This window comes from Orcinus orca, chromosome 9, assembly GCF_937001465.1.
Source record: "Orcinus orca chromosome 9, mOrcOrc1.1, whole genome shotgun sequence".
Lineage (NCBI taxonomy): Eukaryota > Metazoa > Chordata > Mammalia > Artiodactyla > Delphinidae > Orcinus > Orcinus orca.
Window position 1 is genome coordinate 92,616,525 of NC_064567.1, and position 20,456 is coordinate 92,636,980.

General features: G+C 35.9%; 1 protein-coding gene across 2 annotated transcripts in view; it reads left to right on the plus strand.

Annotated features, from left to right (window-relative positions):
• The window catches only part of CDK13 (cyclin dependent kinase 13), a 110,965-nt gene that overhangs the window by 78,792 nt on the left and 11,717 nt on the right, over positions 1-20,456 (plus strand). For both annotated transcript variants that reach the window (XM_004263324.4, XM_004263325.4), the window contains exons 8-11: positions 3,841-3,942; positions 4,036-4,113; positions 19,535-19,651; positions 20,231-20,362. In XM_004263324.4, coding sequence (XP_004263372.1) covers positions 3,841-3,942; positions 4,036-4,113; positions 19,535-19,651; positions 20,231-20,362 — 429 coding nt within the window. The remainder of the gene's footprint in view (positions 1-3,840; positions 3,943-4,035; positions 4,114-19,534; positions 19,652-20,230; positions 20,363-20,456) is intronic.

Genomic DNA, 20,456 nt, shown 5'->3' on the forward strand with positions numbered 1-20,456 from the left:
TAGGTGGGCAGCTCCCATTGAAGAAAGGAAGAACAGATTTTAGAAGACAGCTTAGCAGCCTCTGCCATAAACTGTGATGCCGTTTGCTGAGACAGGAAACGGGAAGCAGGTTTACGGCAGAAGATAATAAATTTCCTTTTGGATATGTTAAAATACAGGTACTTCTAAGACTTCTAAATTTGCATGTGTAATAAGAATGTGCAAGTGATCCTAAGGTAGTGTCAATTGGAAAAAAATTACTTATGTTTTTCTGTAGCAATGTTATGGTACAGAAATTTAAGTTATTTTTCTGAAAAAAAATCAAAAGGAGGAAAGTAGGGTAAAATTAGAAGGGAATGGGGAAAGGGCATGAGGAAAAAGACTGTGTTTATTGTTATGTAGTTATGGCATAAATCAGTTGATTAAAAATATTGCCAAGTACTTACTGTATACCAGACACTGACCTAGGTATAATACCTGTTGGCTGCGTAGTAGAGATAAGAAAGACAGATCAATCCCTGGTCTCATTACATAGTCATGAAAGAAGGTAGACAACGAGAACCTGTTGGATAGAGGAAAGAATTTAAAGTACCAAGTGCTACAAAGCAAATAAAATAGTGTCTGTAGGGACCCTATGAGCTTGGGGGTGGCTGCTTGGCTAATTTTGGCTAAGGCAGTTAGGATAGAACTCTTTTTTTTTTTTTTGCAGTACGCAGGCCTCTCACTGTTGTGGTCTCTCCCGTTGCGGAGCACAGGCTCCGGACGCGCAGGCTCAGCGGCCGTGGCTCACGGGCCCAGCCGCTCTGCGGCATGTGGGATCTTCCCAGACCAGGGCACGAACCCACGTTCCCTGCATCGGCAGGCGGACTCTCAACCACTGCACTACCAGGGAAGCCCAGGATAGAATTCTTTGAGAAGTAAAATTGAGCTAAGACCTGAGTGATGAGAAGAGGATAACTTAATGAAGACCTAGGCAGATAACATTCCAAGTAGAAGGAACTCAGCAACTGCAAGGCCTGGAAACAGACTTGGAAAGTTTAAGGGGGCCAAGATGTTGCCCAGTGTAAAAATAGGAAGTGAGATACTCCAATGTATAGTCTTATCACCTGAGGTAAAGTATAAATTTTATTTAGTTGCAGTGGGAGATCACTGGACAGTTTAAGCAACTAACTGATATGACTTGGTTTTATGCTTAAAAAACTTAAAAGTGGGGGAGGAAATCTAGAGATCGAGGCCAGGAAACTAGTTAAGAGACTGTTGCAGTAGTACCAGAAAAAAGATAATAGTGGCTCCGACTAAAAGTTGGTAGTGGCTCAGATTTCCTTGAAATCGTGGGAAATGGTTGCATTTAGGACCTATTTGGATGTAGAGTTGACAGAAGTTGCTGATAGATTAGATGTGAGATTTGAAGGAAAAAGGAAACAAGGATGACTCCTGGGTTTTTGACCTTAGAAGTTGGGTTGGTGTTAAAAATAGGTCCCAAATTTCTTTTGTAGTTTTGGTAGGTGTTTACCTAGTGGATTCTGAAGGAGACATGGCATTTGGGCATACGATGAATTTAGCTAGCTGAACTCTTTCCATGTTTTTCTCAAGAATATGTTATGCTCTAAAAGAAATAAGTGTAGACTTTATGTATTGTTGGAAAAGTGAAGCATTTTAAAGCTAATTTAGGTACTTCCTATTATATGATTTTTTTTTTCATTTCTTAGAATGGTTTTTAACAGAGTTATCAACTGTGGTTTGTGAATTTTAATTTGGATTTATCCAGAATCTCCAAATACTTCAAGGGCCTAAAATCTTGCTCCGATCATCTGTTTGCCTTTTACCTATTCAGACCAGACAGGAGGCTGAGCTGCCTGCCAGCCTAGGGATATACCCTTAAGGCAGTGCTCGCTTTGTTAGGAATACAGCACTGCTTGTGGTGTGTAGGGTAGGGAAGACCGTAACCATGTCACACCTCCCCTGAAGGGCAAAGTGTTGGAATCTATTACTGAGCAGATAATCTTTGATCTTTATTCTGTTGATATTTCATTGATTGTAAAGAGAAATGTTGGGATGGTACTTTGTTTTACAAAAAATATATATCAGTTTGAATATTTATTTACTTCATAAATGAAAGAGTTTCCACAATTTAGAGATTATGTTAGTGTTTTAAAATTGAGCTTTCTATGTCAAATTTTACTGTTGAATGTTTCAAGTCTTTACGTAGTTCTTACTTTTCTTCTGACAGAAACTGAGCATTTGGATATATTTGGAAAAGCTATTAATTGGTATACATTAAGTACTTTTGCTGTACACTTAGAAGTATAGTTCATCTAGTTCTGTGTTTAATCATTTTTGAAAATGTACTAAATATTTTCACTTCTGAATTTGATGAGAGTTAATGAAAACGTGAACTAGTCTAATTTTAACTGCTAAAGATGACTGTGTTCTAAATGTTGCCTAGAAATTGATATATAATACGGTTAAAAACCAAAATTCAACTGAGTAAATTTGAAGATCTAATTGTTTTTATTAAACACTTCCTGAATCAGGCCACATCCCATCTAGTAAGTAGAAGGGATCTCTGAGGAGCTATACAAAATGGAAGGTTTTTAAAGGCAGAAGCGGGCAGGGACAAGAAAGTTATACTAGCAGAAAGCAGATTGGCAAGGTCACTTTCCTTTAAGGGATGGGAGGGGTCTGTATGGCAGGTGACCTCGCTAGTGCTGACCAGGAAATTCCAGACCAATTGGTAAGATGCCTTTCCTGGGAGGGGCTGAATCTGCAGTTAGGTTAGGTAGTAAGTCTTGGTTTGCTGGTGTGGGAGTTAACACAAGTAACTCCATTTTGGATCTGTTGTTTCTTTTTAACACACATATAAAATAATCTTTTATTTAAATATAAAATTTACTAACCTTAATTTGTGTAATTTCTCCACATAATACAGCAGACTTTTATTTTTAAAAAATATATTTAAAAATATTTCTAAACATAAAAAGATAAAAAATTAACTATTTACTGACAGATTTACATTAATTTAAACATTTTTCTTGAGACTGTAGATACCTAGTTGTACCTTAGTAGCAAGACCATACGTTTCACATGCTCATAGACCTTTGAAATGTTTTAGAAAACTACTTATCATAATTTTCTCCGACTTTGTTCCCCCACCCAGCTAATTCATGTATGTCACCTAAAGTTGCAGGGCCATATACAGTAAAAGGTCTGCCCTATGCCCAGCATTGTTCTGGGCTTAGTGTGTGGGTATAAGAACACTTATACAGCTTACTAGATAATATCTTCTATGACAGAGTGGTAGTAGTATATGTATATATATGTCCTCATTGTTAGAAGGTGACAAAGGAATCATCTGATAAAGTATCTTACCTATCACTAGTGGTTCCTGGCAGAGTAGGCCCAAACTACTACAGTCTACATTTCTATACTTTCTATTCACATACCAAAGTGGGTTAAAATCAATGAAATATTGCCAAGGAAAGATATGCCCAGTTGAAAACTTTTGTTAGGTAGTGGTTACAGTTTGAACTGTATCTTGCCATACATTAGTGATTTGCCAGATTTGGTCAAAATCATCAATGCCAACAGTTGATATAAAGATCTTTCTTTGACCGTATTACAGTTAAAACAAGCCAACAACTTTTAATTTTTATATATTAAGGGTATTTTTCAGGTAATCACATTGCTTTCAGATGTATTTTATGATCATGTATTAGATGTCATAGCATGTCTGTAGGCAGATGAAAGTAGTTTTAGTTAGGATTGTAGGATTGCTTTGATTAGCCAAAATAATATTTCTTAAAAGAATTTCTCTTATTCTAACACATGCTAACTCTAAAGAGTGCTTTCTGTGTTTTTTAGTCGTCCATATACTAACAAGGTCATCACTTTATGGTACCGTCCACCTGAACTGCTGTTGGGAGAAGAAAGATACACACCAGCTATTGATGTATGGAGCTGTGGGTAAGATAGGCTTATTGACTGGTTAATTTACTTGAAACTTGGTAGTGAAGTAAAATCATACCATTTGGTAATGGTGGATATTTTTCCCATTAGATGTATCCTTGGTGAACTCTTCACTAAAAAACCTATATTTCAAGCAAATCAGGAGCTTGCACAACTAGAATTAATAAGGTAAGCTTGTGATTTTAATATTTGTAATATCTGTAGGAAATTAAAATTTTTTCACGCTTGTGTTTCTAGGAGAACATCATGTTTCTGTTGAAGGCTGATGATTGCTGAATGGAGGAGAAACTAGAATGCAGGCACTTTGATAATTGTTCTAGTAAAACTAAGGATCTTAAAGTCCCTAGATATTTTGTGATTAGATTAATGTGTTTGAGTTCCTAAAGATAAGACTGGGAAGGAGGAGTAAATATGAGGGGGGAGAGAATGAATGGCAGATTCTGTTTTTTCCGGAGTGTGGCAGTATGGAAGAATTAATGTTTGGGGATATTTTAAAGAAATACTCTTTTACATATGTATATGCACATGTGTTTATATGTATATGTGTATGCAGACACACCAAAATACATCCATGTACTCACTAGCATAGGTCTTCATTATTTGGAGCCTATTATAGGGCCCAGGTCATAGGACTTACGTGTTAATCATCTTTCTCTTTATCTAATATTTTAAGTTTCTTTTTTATAAAAGAGCTTTGGTTTTCATATATAATAATATTAAATTGCAACTTGTAAGATTTGCGTGAGTGTTTCAAAATATGGATGAGAATTTTTAGGGAAGATATTGGTATAAGGCACATACATACCCATGTACTGTGAACCTTCCCTTCAGCAGACTTATTGGACTAATTGTTGCTCTACATTCAATCAGTAAATAATACTAGCTTGATAACATAGCAAGCTGAATATTTGCAGCTAGTAGATTACCACTCTATAGTAAGACTACGTTTTTATTCCACCAGTTGAAGAGTATGACGACCAAGAGGTAGTTGTTTCCCATTTTGTATACAAACATTTTATTATTGTACATATGTTGTTTAATTAACTATAGACAGATGCAGTGCTTTGCAAAGACTTAACAGAGTTGGCTAATGTAGAATTCCATTCAGTGAGTCCTCTGATGAAAGAGAAGGCCATGGCCCTATGTCAGAAAGTTGGGAAATAAATGCACATTTATACATTTTTAGTTAAAATAAAATGTTTAAATCATGTATCTGTGTATCTTTCTTTTTCTTTTTTTTTTTTTTTGGTAATGATTTTCTCTAACCCATTTTTTCAGTTAGCCAACTATTGTTCCTAATTGTATTTAATACTAGGGTTTCTATTAATGATGTTAGTATTTATTTAGTTTATACATGATACAAGCATTGTTCTAGGAATTTCACCTGAATTACTTCAGTTAAGTTGTGTGTTGTTTTTATAGTTAAGGAAACTGAACCTTACAGAGGTGAAGAATTTGTTCAGAGTCATACAATTAGCAAGCGGCAAAATTGAGATTTGAATCTAGATAGTTTTACCTTACTATCTAAACTTATAACCAATTCTCTATACTATGTAGTAAATAAAATTTCCTGGAACTTTTAGTTGGTATGACACAAACACCAAGAATTAACAAAGACAGCATGAAAAATTTCTGCAGAATATTAATACAAAATTTCTAAAAGGAGTGATTAGCCAGTAGTATGTAATGTTTTATTAAAAATTAACTTGCAGAGTCAAGTAGGGTCATCCTAAGAATACAAGAATGTTTTAGTTTTAGGAATTCCATTATTATAATTCATCATTTTAATAGATGTAAAATAATATGTCTATCTTGATAGTGTTGAATAGGCATTTGCTGAAATTATAAACTGCTAATTAAGTGTAGAGGCATATTTCTTTAACACAATAAAATATGTATCACAAATGGACTAGATAATATTTAGTGGTGAAATACTGGAAGTAAAGGCAAGAATAAGAAAAAATTGACTAGCAGTATCATTATTTTAAGAGTGTTTTAGAAGCACTAACTAGTTAACTAGTAGTGTTAGAAAAGTGAACCCAATAAGAGGTATACTATCATAATTTGTATCTGATAGCATTGCATACATGCGGCGTGCAAGGAAATGACCTGAAATTCCTTGAATAAAAAATTTGGTAAAATGGCAAGTGTTAAGAATCTGTGTGTATATACACACATATGTGTGTGTGTGTGTGTGTGTGTGTGTGTGTGAGAGAGAGAGAGAGAGAGAGTATGTATGTATATACACACAGCATACTAATATATATTATATACTAATACATATATTCTAAAGCAAGAGCTTTTAAAGACTATGTACCAATAATAACCAGTTAGAAACATAGGGAATGGAGAGCATGTTTAACAAAACCACCACCATATATATTCTAGGAATACTGAAAACTATAATGTTTCACCTAAAATTGTAAAGAAGATTTGAGTAAGTGTTGGAGTGGCTAGGAAGCCTTTTTTTTAAACATCTTTATTGGAGTATAATTGCTTTACAATTGTGTGTTAGTTCCTGCTTTATAACAAAGTGAATCAGCTGTGCATATACATATATCCCCATATCTCCTCCCTCTTGCGTCTCCCTCCCACCCTCCCTATCCTACCCCTCTAGGTGGTCACAAAGCACCGAGCTGATCTCCCTGTGCTATGCGGCTGCTTCCCACTAGCTATCTATTTTGGTACTATATATAAGTCCATGCCACTCTCTCACTTCGTCCAGCATACCTTTCCCCCTCCCTGTGCCCTCAAGTCCATTCTCTACATCTGCGTCTTTGTTCCTGTCCTGACCCTTCGTTCTTCATAACCGTTTTTTTCCTGTAGATTCCATATATATGTGTTAGTATACGGTATTTGTTTTTCTCTTTCTGACTTACTTCATTCTGTATGACAGACTCTAGGTCCATCCACCTCATTACAAATAGCTCAATTTCGTTTCCTTTTATGGCTGAGTAATATTCCATTGTATATATGTGCCACATCTTCTTTATCCATTCATCTGTCGATGGACACTTAGGTTGCTTCCATGTCCTGGCTATTGTAAATAGAGCTGCAATGAACATTTTGGTACATGACTCTTTTTGAATTATGGTTTTCTCAGGGTATATGCCCAGTAGTGGGATTGCTGGGTCATATGGTATTTCTCTTTGTAGTTTTTTAAGGAACCTCCATATTGTTCTCCATAGTGGCTGTATCAATTTACATTCCCACCAACAGTGCAAGAGGGTTCCTTTTTCTCCACACCCTCTCCAGCATTCATTGTTTGTAGATTTTTTGATGATGGCCATTCTGACTGTGTGAGGTGATACCTCATTGTAGTTTTGATTTGCATTTCTCTAATGATTAGTGATGTTGAGCATTCTTTCATGTGTTTGTTGGCAATCTGTATCTTCTTTGGAGAAATGTCTGTTTAGGTCTTCTGCCCATTTTTGGATTGGGTTGTTCGTTTTTTTTATATTGAGCTGCATGAGCTGCTTGTAAATTTTGGAGATTAGTCCTTCGTCAGATGCTTCATTTGCAAATATTTTCTCCCATTCTGAGGGTTGTCTTTTGGTCTTGTTTATGGTTTCCTTTGCTGTGCAAAAGCTTTTTAAGTTTCATTAGGTCCCGTTTGTTTATTTTTGTTTTTATTTCCCTTTCTCTAGGAGGTGGGTCAAAAAGGATCTTGCTGTGATGTATGTCATAGAGTGTTCTGCCTATGTTTTCCTCTAAGGGTTTGATAGTTTCTGGCCTTACATTTAGGTCTTTAACCCATTTTAAGCGTATTTTTGTGTATGGTGTTAGGGAGTGTTCTAATTTCATTCTTTTACATGTAGCTGTCCAGTGTTCCCAGCACCACTTATTGAAGAGACTGTCTTTTCTCCATTGTATATTCTTGCCTCCTTTGTCAAAAATAAGGTGACCTTATGTGTGTGGGTTTATCTCTGGGCTTTCTATCCTGTTCTGTTGATCTATATTTCTGTTTTTGTGCCAGTACCATACTGTCTTGATTACTGTAGCTTTGTAGTATAGTCTGAAGTCAGGGAGCCTGATTCCTCCAGCTCCGTTTTTCTTTCTCAAGATTGCTTTGGGTAGTCGGGGTTTTTTGTGTTTCCATACAAATGGTGAAATTTTTTGTTCTAGTTCTGTGAAAAATGCCGTTGGTAGTTTGATAGGGATTGCATTGAACCTGTAGATTGCTTTGGGTAGTATAGTCATTTTCACAATGTTGATTCTTCCAATCCAAGAACACGGTATATCTCTCCATCTGTTTATGTCATCTTTAATTTCTTTCATCAGTGTCTTATAGTTTTCTGCATACAGGTCTTTTGTCTCCTTAGGTCAGTTTATTCCTAGGTATTTTATTCTTTTTGTTGCAGTGGTAAATGAGAGTGTTTCCTTAATTTCTCTTTCAGGTTTTTCATCATCAGTGTATAGGAATGCAAGAGATTTCTTTGCATTAGTTTTGTATCCTACAACTTTACCAACTTCATTGATTGGCTCTAGTAGTTTTCTGGTAGCATCTTTAGGATTCTCTATGTATAGTATCATGTCATCTGCAAACAGTGACGGTTTTACTTCTTTTCTGATTTGGATACCTTTTATTTCTTTTTCTTTTCTGATTGCTGTGGCTAAAACTTCCAAAACTATGTTGAATAATAGTGGTGAGAGTGGGCAACCTTGTCTTATTCCTGATCTTAGTGGAAATGGTTTCAGTTTTTCACCATTGAGAACGATGTTGGCTGTGGGTTTGTCATATATGGCCTTTATTATGTTGAGGAAAGTTCCCTCTATGCCTACTTTCTGGAGGGTTTTTATCATAAATGGGTGTTGAATTTTATCAAAAGCTTTTACTCCATCTTCTGAGATGATCATATGGTTTTTAATCCTTCAATTTGTTAATGCGGTGTATTACACTGATTGATTTGCGTATATTGAAGAATCCTTGCATTCCTGGGATAAACCCCACTTGATCATGGTGTATGATCCTTTTAATGTGCTGTTGGATTCTGCTTGCTAGTATTTTGTTGAGGATTTTTGCATCTATGTTCATCAGTGATATTGGCCTATAGTTTTCTTTCTTTGTGACATCTTTGTCTGGTTGTGGTATCAGGGTGATGGTGGCCTCGTAGAATGAGTTGGGGAGTGTTCCTCCCTCTGCTGTATTTTGGAAGCGTTTGAGAAGGATAGGTGTTAGCTCTTCTTTAAATGTTTGATAGAATTCACCTGTGAAGCCATCTGGTCCTGGGCTTTTGTTTGTTGGAAGGTTTGAAATCACAGTTTCAATTTCAGTGCTTGTGATTGGTCTGTTCTTATTTTCTGTTTCTCCTGGTTCATTTCAAAAGGTTGTGCTTTTCTGAAAATGTATCCATTTCTACCAGGTTGTCCATTTTATTGGCATATAGTTGCTCTTAGTAATCTCTCATGATCCTTTTTATTTCTGCAGTGTCAGTTGTTACTTCTCCTTTTTCATTTCTAATTCTATTGATTTGAGTCTTCTCCCTTTTTTTTCTTGATGAGTCTGGCTAATGGTTTATCAATTTTGTTTATGTTCTCAAAGAACCAGCTTTTAATTTTATTGACTTTACTATTGTTTCCTTCATTTCTTTTTCCTTTATTTCTGATCTGATCTTTATGATTTCTTTCCTTCTGCTAACTTTGGGGTTTTTTGTTCTTCTTTCTCTAATTGCTTTAGGTGTAAGGTTAGGTTGTTTTTTTGAGATGTTTCTTGAGGTAGGATTGTATTGCTATAAATTTCCCTCTTAGAACTGCTTTTGCTGAATCCCATAGGTTTTGGGTCATCATGTTTTCATTGTCATTTGTTTCTAGGTATTTTTTGATTTCCTCTTTGATTCCTTCAGTGACCTCTTGGTTATTAAGTAGTGTATTGTTTAGCCTCCATGTGTTTGTATTTTCTACAGATTTTTTTCCTGTAATTGATATCTAGTCTCATAGCGTTGTGGTTGGGAAAGATACTTGATATGATTTCAGTTTTCTTAAATTTACCAAGGCTTGATTTGTGACCCAAGATATGATCTATCCTGGAGAATGTTCCATGAGCACTTGAGAAGAAAGTGTATTCTGTTGTTTTTGGATGGAATGTCCTATAAATATCCATTAAGTCCATCTTGTTTAATGTATCATTTAAAGCTTGTGTTTCCTTATTTATTTTCATTTCGGATGATGTGTCCATTGGTGAAAGTGGGGTGTTACACTCCCCTACTGTGATTGTGTTACTGTCAATTTCCCCTTTTATGGCTGTTAGCATCTGCCTTATGTATTGAGGTGCTCCTATGTTGGGTGCATAAATATTTACAATTGTTATATCTTCTTCTTGGATTGATCCCTTGATCATTATGTAGTGTTCTTTTTTGTCTCTTGTAATAGTCTTTATTTTAAAGTCTGTTTTGTCTGATATGAGAATTGCTACTCCAGCTTTCTTTTGATTTCCATTTGCATGCAATATCTTTTTCCATCCCCTCACTTTCAGTCTCTTTGTGTCCCTAGGTCTGAAGTGGGTCTCTTGTAGATAGTATATATATATGGGTCTTGTTTTTGCATCCATTCAGCCAGTCTGTGTCTTTTGGTGGGAGCATTTCATCCATTTACATTTAAGGTAATTATCGATATGTATCATCCTGTTACCATTTTTTAAATTGTTTTGGGTTTGTTATTGTAGGTCTTTTCCTTCTCTTGTGTTTCCTCCCTAGAGAAGTTCCTTTAGCATTTGTTGTACAGCTGGTTTGGTGGTGCTGAATTCTCTTAGCTTTTGCTTGTCTGTAAAGGTATTAATTTCTCTGTCGAATCTGAATGAGATCCTTGCTGGGTAGAATAATCTTGGTTGTAGGTTTTTCCCTTCCATTACTTTAAATATGTCCTGCCACTCCCTTCTGGCTTGCAGTTTCTGCTGAAAGATCAGCTGTTAACCTTCTGGGGATTCCCTTGTATGTTTTTTGTTGTTTTTCCCATGCTGCTTTTAATATCCTTTCTTTGTATTTAATTATTGACAGTTTGATTAATATGTGTCTTGGTGTGTTTCTCCTTAGATTTATCCTGTATGGGACTCTCTGTGCTTCCTGGGCTTGATTAACTATTTCCTTTCCCATATTAGGGAAGTTTTCAACTATAATCTCTTTAAATATTTTCTCAGTCCCTTTCTTTTTCTCTTCTTCTCCTGGGACCCCTCTAATTTGAATGTTGGTGTGTTTAATGTCTCAGAGGTCTCTGAGACTGTCTTCAATTCTTATCATTCTTTTTTCTTTATTCTGCTCGGCGGTAGTTATTGCCACTATTTTATCTTCCAGGTCACTTATCCGTTCTTCTTCCTCAGTTATTCTGCTACTGATGCCTTCTAGAGAATTTTTAATTTCATTTATTTGTTGTTCATCATTGTTTGTTTGCTCTTTAGTTCTTCTAGGTCCTTGTTAAACGTTTCTTGTATTTTCTCCATTCTACTTCCAAGATTTTGGATCATCTTTACTATCATTATTCTGAATTCTTTTTCAGGTAGACTGCCTATTTCCTCTTCATTTGTTAGGTCTGGTGGATTTTTACCTTGCTCCTTCATCTGCTGTGTGTTTCTCTGTCCTCTCATTTTGCTTATCTTACTGTGTTTGGGGTCTCCTTTTCGCCGGCTGCACGTTCGCAGTTCCTGTTGTTTCTGGTGGCTGTCCCCAGTGGCTAAGGTTGGTTCAGTGGGTTGTGTAGTCTTCCTGGTGGAGGGGACTAGTATCTGTGTTCTGGTGGATGAGGCTGGATCTTGTCTTTCTCGTGGGCAGGACCACATCCGGTGGTGTGTTTTGGGGTGTCTGTGACCTTATTATGATTTTAGGCAGCGTCTCTGCTAATGGGTGGGGATGTGTTCCTATCCTGCTAGTTGTTTGGCATAGGGTGTCCAGCACCTGTAGCTTGCTGGTTGTTGAGTGGAGCTGGGTCTTAACGTTGAGATGGAGATCTCTGGGAGAGCTTTTGCCATTTGATGTTACGTGGAGCCAGGAGGTCTCTGGTGGACCAGTGTCCTGAACTCGGCTCTCCCACCTCAGAGGCACAGGCCTGACACCCGGCTGAAGCACCAAGACCCTATCAGCCACACGGCTCTCTCTGGGCTTCTATTTCGGCAGCAGCAATGTGACTCTGGACGGTGTGAGCCACTTTTTTCGCCAGTTGGCCAAGGAGAAGTGTGATGGCGCTCAGTGTCTCTTGAAAATGCAAAACCAGTGCTGTGGCATGCCCTCCTCCAGGATGCGTGGAAGCCTTCTCAAGATGAGTGGGGTGAAACCCAGGACGCTGTGGAAGCCGCCATTCTTAGGGAGAAGAACCTGAACCAGACACTATTGGATCTGCGTGCCCTGGGTTCTGCCTGCGCCCCCTTTTTTTTTAAGATGGCAGTTCATCGTATGTTAGTCATTATAGTCCTATTGAGAATTTCAAAAGACTTTTTTAAAACAACAGTTGATTTTAATGTTTATCTGGAGGCCTGAACCTGAAAATAGCTAGGAAAATTCTTAAAAAAGAAGGACAATTTGGCATATCATATGTTAAATCAAAATTTTAGTAACTAAAGCCATTTTGTACTGGCACAAGATACACAGATGAATTAGCGCAATTATATGGGAAATTCAGAAGTAAAGAAAGTTCGTATGGACCTTAGAATATAATACAGTAGACATTTCAAATTAGGGAGTTAATTGAATAGTATTTATTGATTGCTGGTTGTGTACCTGTTACCAGTCCTGAGGATACAGTGGAGGTTGGGAATTGTATCCCCAGTGCCTAGTAACTGGCACACAACTTTTTCTGCTTTCTTGTTGGGGGGAGACAGAGAAAACAAACAAATTAATAAAATACATCAGGTGGTGATGAGCACAGGGGATAGAAGATGATAGCAGGAAGCGCTGTGTATGGAGCCAGGGAAAGTCTCTCCCATAGGTACCATCTGAGCAGAGAGCTGAGTGAACAGCAGAGTCATGATCCTGAGGCATGAGTGCGTTTGGATTATTTTATGGACATGTTAAGTCAGTTAGGGAACCGTATGGGAAACAAAGAGAAAGCTCAAGCCATCCAGTTAGTGGCATACTGTACAGTTACTAAAAAGGAAATGGTAGATCTGGACATGTTGATATGCAAAAGCAACACTGTCACGTGAAAAGAGCAGTTTTACAGAAGGCTGTGTCTGGTTTGATCCCACATGGGTGAGACAAATTAAACACGTCAAAAGAGTCTGGAATTGTTAATCTGAACATGGACTTGTGAGAGGGTTAGGGAAGGGACTGTTTTACTTTCTGCTTTATATGTTTCAAAACGTCTTTGGGTTTTGGTAAGATATCAAATATTTATAATAATACAAAAAAGATGCTTCAATTTTGATTTTATAGCATTAATTATTTTTAAAACATGAAGAAAAAAAGGACGTTTCTGGTAAAAGAGACACGTCTCCTTGGTTTGAAGGAGGTGGCAGAGTATATTGAAAGGGGCAGGCTTTGGGATCTTACAGGCCTGGGTTCTAATGCCAGCTCAGCTACTTCCTGCTCTTGTGACTTAGGGTAAGTTCCATAATGCTATAAGTTTCTTTCTTCACAAGTAAAACAGGACAAATAATGTGCTTAGGATTGTAAAAATTAATGTGTTTCCTAGTACATATTTACTTCTTCCCCTCATCTTATTTGCGGTAATGCTGGAATGTTTCCCCAGTCTAAAGCCTCAGGAATGATGAGTTCTAGGGTCTACATTGTACAAGTACATATAAATGGATCAAGGATGGTAATCCTAATGAGAATCTGTCTTAAAGAGCTTTACACTACAGTGGTCAAGTTATTTGTACTTTACCTGGTTCCAGAAAATACGTTAGGCAGATTACAAAAATTTTGTGATAAGAAGTAGCATGAATTAAAAGTAATGGCAAAGAGAGAGAAAAACATAGGTGGGGACAAAAAAAGGGATGAATGAGAGCAAAAATGTTTTTATATGAGAGTAACACTTTTAACTCTTAAGTGTTCTGGCAGCCAGTGAAAGAACCTTTATATCACACAATGTATATTGCTTATGGAATAAAAAACAATCATGGAAGAAATTAAAAGTAGATTTGGAATGAGAAGAATTCCCCGCACACATACACAAAGCCTCAGGTTACACAGGTAAAATTTTTACAACTTTAAAGGCATAGGCTTTGGTTGTTCCAGAATATAGGAAAAGAAGGAAAGTTCCCATATTTTATTTTATTTATTTATTTATTTTTAATTTTTAAAAATTTATTTATTTTGTTTTGCAATACACGGGCCTCTCACTGTTGTGGCCTCTCCCGTTGCGGAGCACAGGCTCTGAACGCGCAGGCTCAGCGGCCATGGCTCACGGGCCCAGCCGCTCCGCGGCATGTGGGATCTTCCCGGACTGGGGCACGAACCTGTGTCCTCTGCATCGGCAGACGGACTCTCAACCACTGCACCACCAGGGAAGCCCAGTTCCCATATTTTCAAAAGTGAAGCATGTATACCTTCATAAATCATTAGCATAAAAATTTCTTTAGACTTGTACTTCTTAATCTTTTCAGTCTCTTCTTTATACTCTTAAACATTGTGAAAGATCCCAGGAGCTTGTTTATGTTGATTGTATGTATTGAAATTTAAAACTGAGAAGTAAAAGTATTTATTAATTCATTTTAAAACAATATGTTAACATAAAATTTTAATTGTAAAAAGTTTATATTTCCCAAACTAAAATAAGTGTTGGTGAAATGAATAGCATTATTTCACATTTTTATAAATCATTTAATGTCTGGCTTAAACATCTGGATAAACATCTGTGATATGCTGTTTTCAATAGTCTTTTCAGATAATTGTGCGTATTCTTCCTTGAAACTTCAGTAAGTGGCAGTTCTTTTTACAGGTTAGTTGTAATGTGCAATCTGTAACCACAGATTTTGTACTCTAATATATTGAAATCCATTGGTTTATCTTACATTCTGAATAGATCTTTTACCTGTGATGATTTTATAACATTATGTATTGGTCATTTGATAATATTGGATCACTGAATTGAGCAAATCTTCTAAAGTGTAGCATTTCATTATATAGTATTTGTTATGACCACTAATCTCATCAGAAAAGCCTTTAGGTATTTATTTTGAAACTGTCAAGTTCATGGTGTAGATATAAGTCTTCTAGTATTCTGATTTTCTCCTGAAAGCTTGAATTTTATAATTGACAGTAAATGCTGCAGTTGTCTTCCTTGAAGTAATAAGCTGACTTTGTTCCTGGTTAAGAAAATGCCTGGCAAATACCCAAGTATGAATGACCATAGTTTTTTAGTTGTTTTTGCAGGTAAAAATCGTGGTTCATGAAAAAAGCACCTACTTCAGCTTGCAACTCAAATAATTGCACAAGTGCTTCTCAAGATAACTATCACTTTGTTGTGCAACTGAAGTGCTTTATGAGTATTTTCTATTTCATTACTAAGAATATTGAAAAGATACGTACTCAAGTATAAGGGTTTAATAATAATTTTTACTGCTTCAACAAGTGCCTTCTTAAGTGAAACTCTCCCCCTCTCTCCCCACCAAGGTTATGTGGTAGTGAAGAGTATTTACTGCTAATAGGTCTGGTGCCACTGCCTCAAGTCATGCTAAGGTGCCAGTAGTTTTACCCACTACTGGCTTAATACCATCAGTGCAAAGTCAACACATTGAAAAGTATAAATAATGTCTTAATAATACCTTTGACCTTCCAGACTCCTGAAGGGTCTAGGGGACACCGAGTGGTCTTTGGACCCCATTTTTGCAAACTGCTGATGTATACCAACTAAAAAGTAGAATACAGCATTACACTAAAATAACAGTACTTTGATTAGGCTCAAGTGGTATTCCTCTTTTGAACGTATGGATGACTAAATATTCTAAAATCTCTTAATTCGAAAATCTCTTACTAACGTCATAAATATAATTCATGACATTAGTAACTCAGGGAAGAAAATGCAGGTGATGATTGTAATAGAGTTTCTAAAAATCAAACTGATAGAACTAAAGAAGTATCCTTTTAAAATTTAAAAGCCACAAAAATAAAACCCATAGTCAAAAGGAATAAATCAATGCTTTCTAAGCAGGAGGTATATGTGAATTTGTATGTGTCTGTGAATATCTTTACTGTGTGTTGTGTTTCTCAAGCTAAAAGTTATCATCTTTCCCAGTGGTAAACAATGAAAGTACTCCCATTAAAATCAGAAACCAAACAAAATTACCTAATATTGTGTGGCATGATTAGCATTTTAACATTGTTTGGAAATTGCCACATAATGTAGCATACCATGATGATAAAAAGGAATACATGTTTGAAAAAATATAGATGAATTGTGATTATAGGTGATGATAATAAACCTGGAAAGCCTCAAAGAAACAACTGTTAAAAGAAAACTATGTTAGGAACCATAGGCTCTCAGATGGCGATCTAAATTTTTTATGTCAAATTTCAACCATTTCCTATAACAAAACTCTTCTAGTTATTGCTTAGGAAATATAATAGGGATAGGAACACATTCAAAAAGCAAAAACTAAAACCCATAAAAGGAAATATACAAGATCTAATTGAAGAAATTTATAAGTATACCTTGGAAATATTGCAGGTTTCGTTGTAGACTACCACAATAAAGCAAATATCAAAATAAAGTGAGTGACACACATTTTTTGGTTTCCCAGTGCATATAAAGTTATGTTTACACTATACTGTAGTCTATTAGGTGTGCAATAGCATTATGTGTGTATACCCTAATTTTAAAATACTGTATTGCTAAAAATACTAACCATCATTTGAGTCTTTGGCAAGTTGTAGTCTTTTGACTGATGGAGGGTTTGAAATACTGTGAGAATTACCAGAAAGTGACACAGAGACACAAAGTGAGTAAATGCTGTTGGCAGAATGGCGCCAATAGACTTTCTGACACACGGTTACCACAAACCTGAAGTTTGAAAAAAAAAAAAATCTACAAAGCACAATAAAATGAGGTATGCCTGTATAAAACCAAAGGAAGTATAAAAATGGAAATATTAAGCTTTGTAAAGATAGCAATCCGTTCTAAATTGATAAATTCAGAGCAGCAGTGGAATCCCAACAGGATTCTCTTACTTTTGGAGTGTGACAGTATTGATTCTACAATTCATCTGTAAGGAAACACTGAAAAGAATAATTAGAGGAATGAGTAGATAGAGGGGTTTGTCCTGTAAGTCTTATGAAAAATGTAAAGGTATCATATGATATTGACACCAGAGTAGATAAATCAGTAAGTCAAAATAGATTCTCAAAACAGACCTCAGATATTTAGGGATTTAGCATATGATGCATTTCAAAATGTCTTCAGTAAATGATTTGGGGATAGCTAATTGACCATCAGGCACTGATTTTGCCAATATGCAGTTATCAACTGCTGTCATGTCTGCTTCCCTAATTTCTAAAACGTTTCCCTGTCTTAGAATGTCTATTTCGTCCTGTATGCTGCTACCAGTTAGATAACTTTCCCACTCAACTATCTTCCCAGAACACATAAAATAATTAAAACTGTTTAGCTAAGAGGTAATGAAACTGATTTTTATTATAAGGCTATTAATGAGCCAGGTGCTAGCTCATTTAATTTCACAGGTCCAAAGTAAAATTAATCCCCATTTTACAAAAGAGCAACAGATTCTAAGCAATGCAATTTCACCAACATCACAGACAGGATTCAGTTCTAAAGTTCGTTTTCAAACTCTGTCTTCATTATAGTTAGGCAGACTGCCTCTTGAAACTGTATTGTATGGCCCCTGTCTAATGCTTCCAACTAAACCTCCCTTAGCCCTAAATTCCACCTATACTGATTTCCTTAGTCTTCCTTCCTCCCACAAATGTTTAGACTTTGCTACTTCCATGACTTGGCCTATGCACTAATCTTTGCCAGTAACAGTTCTCTTATTCCCTTTCCCACCTGTCTATTGTTTACTTATCCTTTGAGTTGTAGGCAAAATTCTGCACCTCTTCTCTAACTTGAGTACGTTTTCTTGTATTTCTGTAGTTGAAAGTATCCTTCATTTTCTTTATTCCATTATATTTTATACTTCTGTCATGGTGCATATAAATCTGCCAGGGATTGATTATATTCATCTAGTTACTTGGGTATATTATGTAGTATACAAAAGTGAGAGAGTGGTTTTGACATAGTTTTCTTAAGCTCCGCTAAAGGATGTCTGGCAACTTTAGTTGTCACTTGCTTATGTACATTGGTGCATGTATTTATATTTATGTATATATGGAATATTTTTACTTTTAGTCAGTGATGCATGGACATTTTCTTTTCCTATATGAAGACTAGCTGATAATTTTATATAAAATGGGGCTTCCCTGGTGGCGCAGTGGTTGAGAATCTGCCTGCTAATGCAGGGGACACGGGTTCGAGCCCCGGTCTGGGAGGATCCCACATGCCACGGAGCAACTAGGCCCGTGAGCCACAACTACTGAGCCTGCGCGTCTGGAGCCTGTGCTCTGCAACAAGAGAGGCCGCGATAGTGAGAGGCCCGCACACCGCAATGAAGAGTGGCTCCCGCTTGCCACAACTAGAGAAAGCCCTCGCACAGAAACGAAAACCCAACACAGCAAAAATAAATAAATTAATTAATAAACTCCTACCCCCAACATCTTCTTAAAAAAAATGTACATTTATTCTTGAGATTCAGTATACTCAAGCATATTTAACCAATTTTTCATCTACATATTATCAAAACCTTAGTTTTAAATGTTTACCAGCTAGAGCTATTTGTTATAGCATTTCTTCAGTTTACCATAACAAAGACTTACTAATTAATATAAAAATAATGAGGGATTTCAAGATATAGATAGAGAGTAAAGCAGTTAAAATTTCTAAATACCTTGAAATCAGAGGCACTACTGAAATTGAAGAACTATGTTTCAGGAATGTGACTTTTAGGGTCCTCCTGTTGATCGAATTCAGCAGCAGTCTACAGTTCAGTTAGCTTCTTCAGTGTAGGAAATCTTTTCTGCTATTATTGCAAACTTCATTATATTCATAAGAGGTGATGATTAGGTACCTATAAAACCAGAGAAAGACATATACTAAACTCTAGTTCCTCAGTTTATTAGCATAAAAATTTTAAATTTTGGTTCAAAATATGCTCAACATATTTTGAATGTTGCCTGTGTTTTTAAGATTTGATTTTGCAGATATGAAGGTTTTCTTTCTAGGAATTGGAATGTTTGGAGCATTCACTGAAAATAAATTGAATTCTTAAAATAAGTAATTGATTTGGGATGACTAAAATATTTTTTTTTAATTTTTATTTATTTATTTATTTATTTATTTATCTTTTTTAAACATCTTTATTGGAGTATAATTGCTTTACAATGGTATGTTAGTTTCAGCTTCACAACAAAATGAATCAGTTATATATATACATATGTTCCCATATCTCTTCCCGCTTGCGGGGATGACTAAAATATTTAATGAAACTAGTATACATTGTATCAGGACTTCAACATTTGTATATTTAAAAATTAGTTGATGTTTTGTATAGCAGTTGTATGTATGATTTTTTTCTGTGTAGTTTATATTGATGTACTTCTTTTTGTGTGTTGTTCAGCCGTATATGTGGAAGTCCATGTCCTGCAGTGTGGCCTGATGTAATCAAACTACCATATTTCAACACCATGAAACCAAAGAAGCAATATCGTCGAAAGTTAAGAGAAGAATTTGTTTTGTAAGAAGGGGATGCTTAAACATCCATATTGCGTTGATTTTTTTTTTTAAGTTATTTCTTGAGAATTCTAAATGTCACTGTAGCCTCTGTTGACCTAAGGTCGACCTATCACAATTCTTCTATGTCATTTAATTTTGAGTTCCCTTTGCTACATGCAAATTACCATTTTACCATCATTATGAAATCAGTGCTTTGGAGTTACGTGTTTGATTTAGTGTTTACCTGAAAGAAGTTTAATAATACCATTTAAAATTTTAAAGAAACCGCTTACAAGATACTTGAACTGAGTTTTTTACTTTGTTGTAGGAAACTATTCTGTTAAGTTTTTAATTTATGTTAAAACAGCAAATTGCCCATAGAGCAGTAAAATATACTATTGTTTGCCAAATTTCAAATTATTTAGAATAATAATTATAAAATTATGTAAAAATAAATATTTCTTTAAAGGAATATTTGGAACTTACTGGAATAAAGTATCACAAACATGTTATAAAATGCTAATATTTAAAATAAGCTCCTAAAGCAACATTAAGCTTGAGTCTAAGAACATGCATGACTTTTATAATCCTCTCGTGCCAGTATTCCTGCAGCTGCACTAGACTTATTTGATTACATGCTCGCCTTGGATCCTAGTAAGCGCTGCACTGCAGAGCAGGCTCTTCAGTGTGAGTTCCTACGGGATGTGGAACCCTCAAAAATGCCTCCACCAGAGTAAGTGACTTTTTACTATATGCAGAATCTGGACAATATTAATAACATCATTATGTAGCTATCAAAAGCTATTCCATGATTAGTTAAGTCAAAA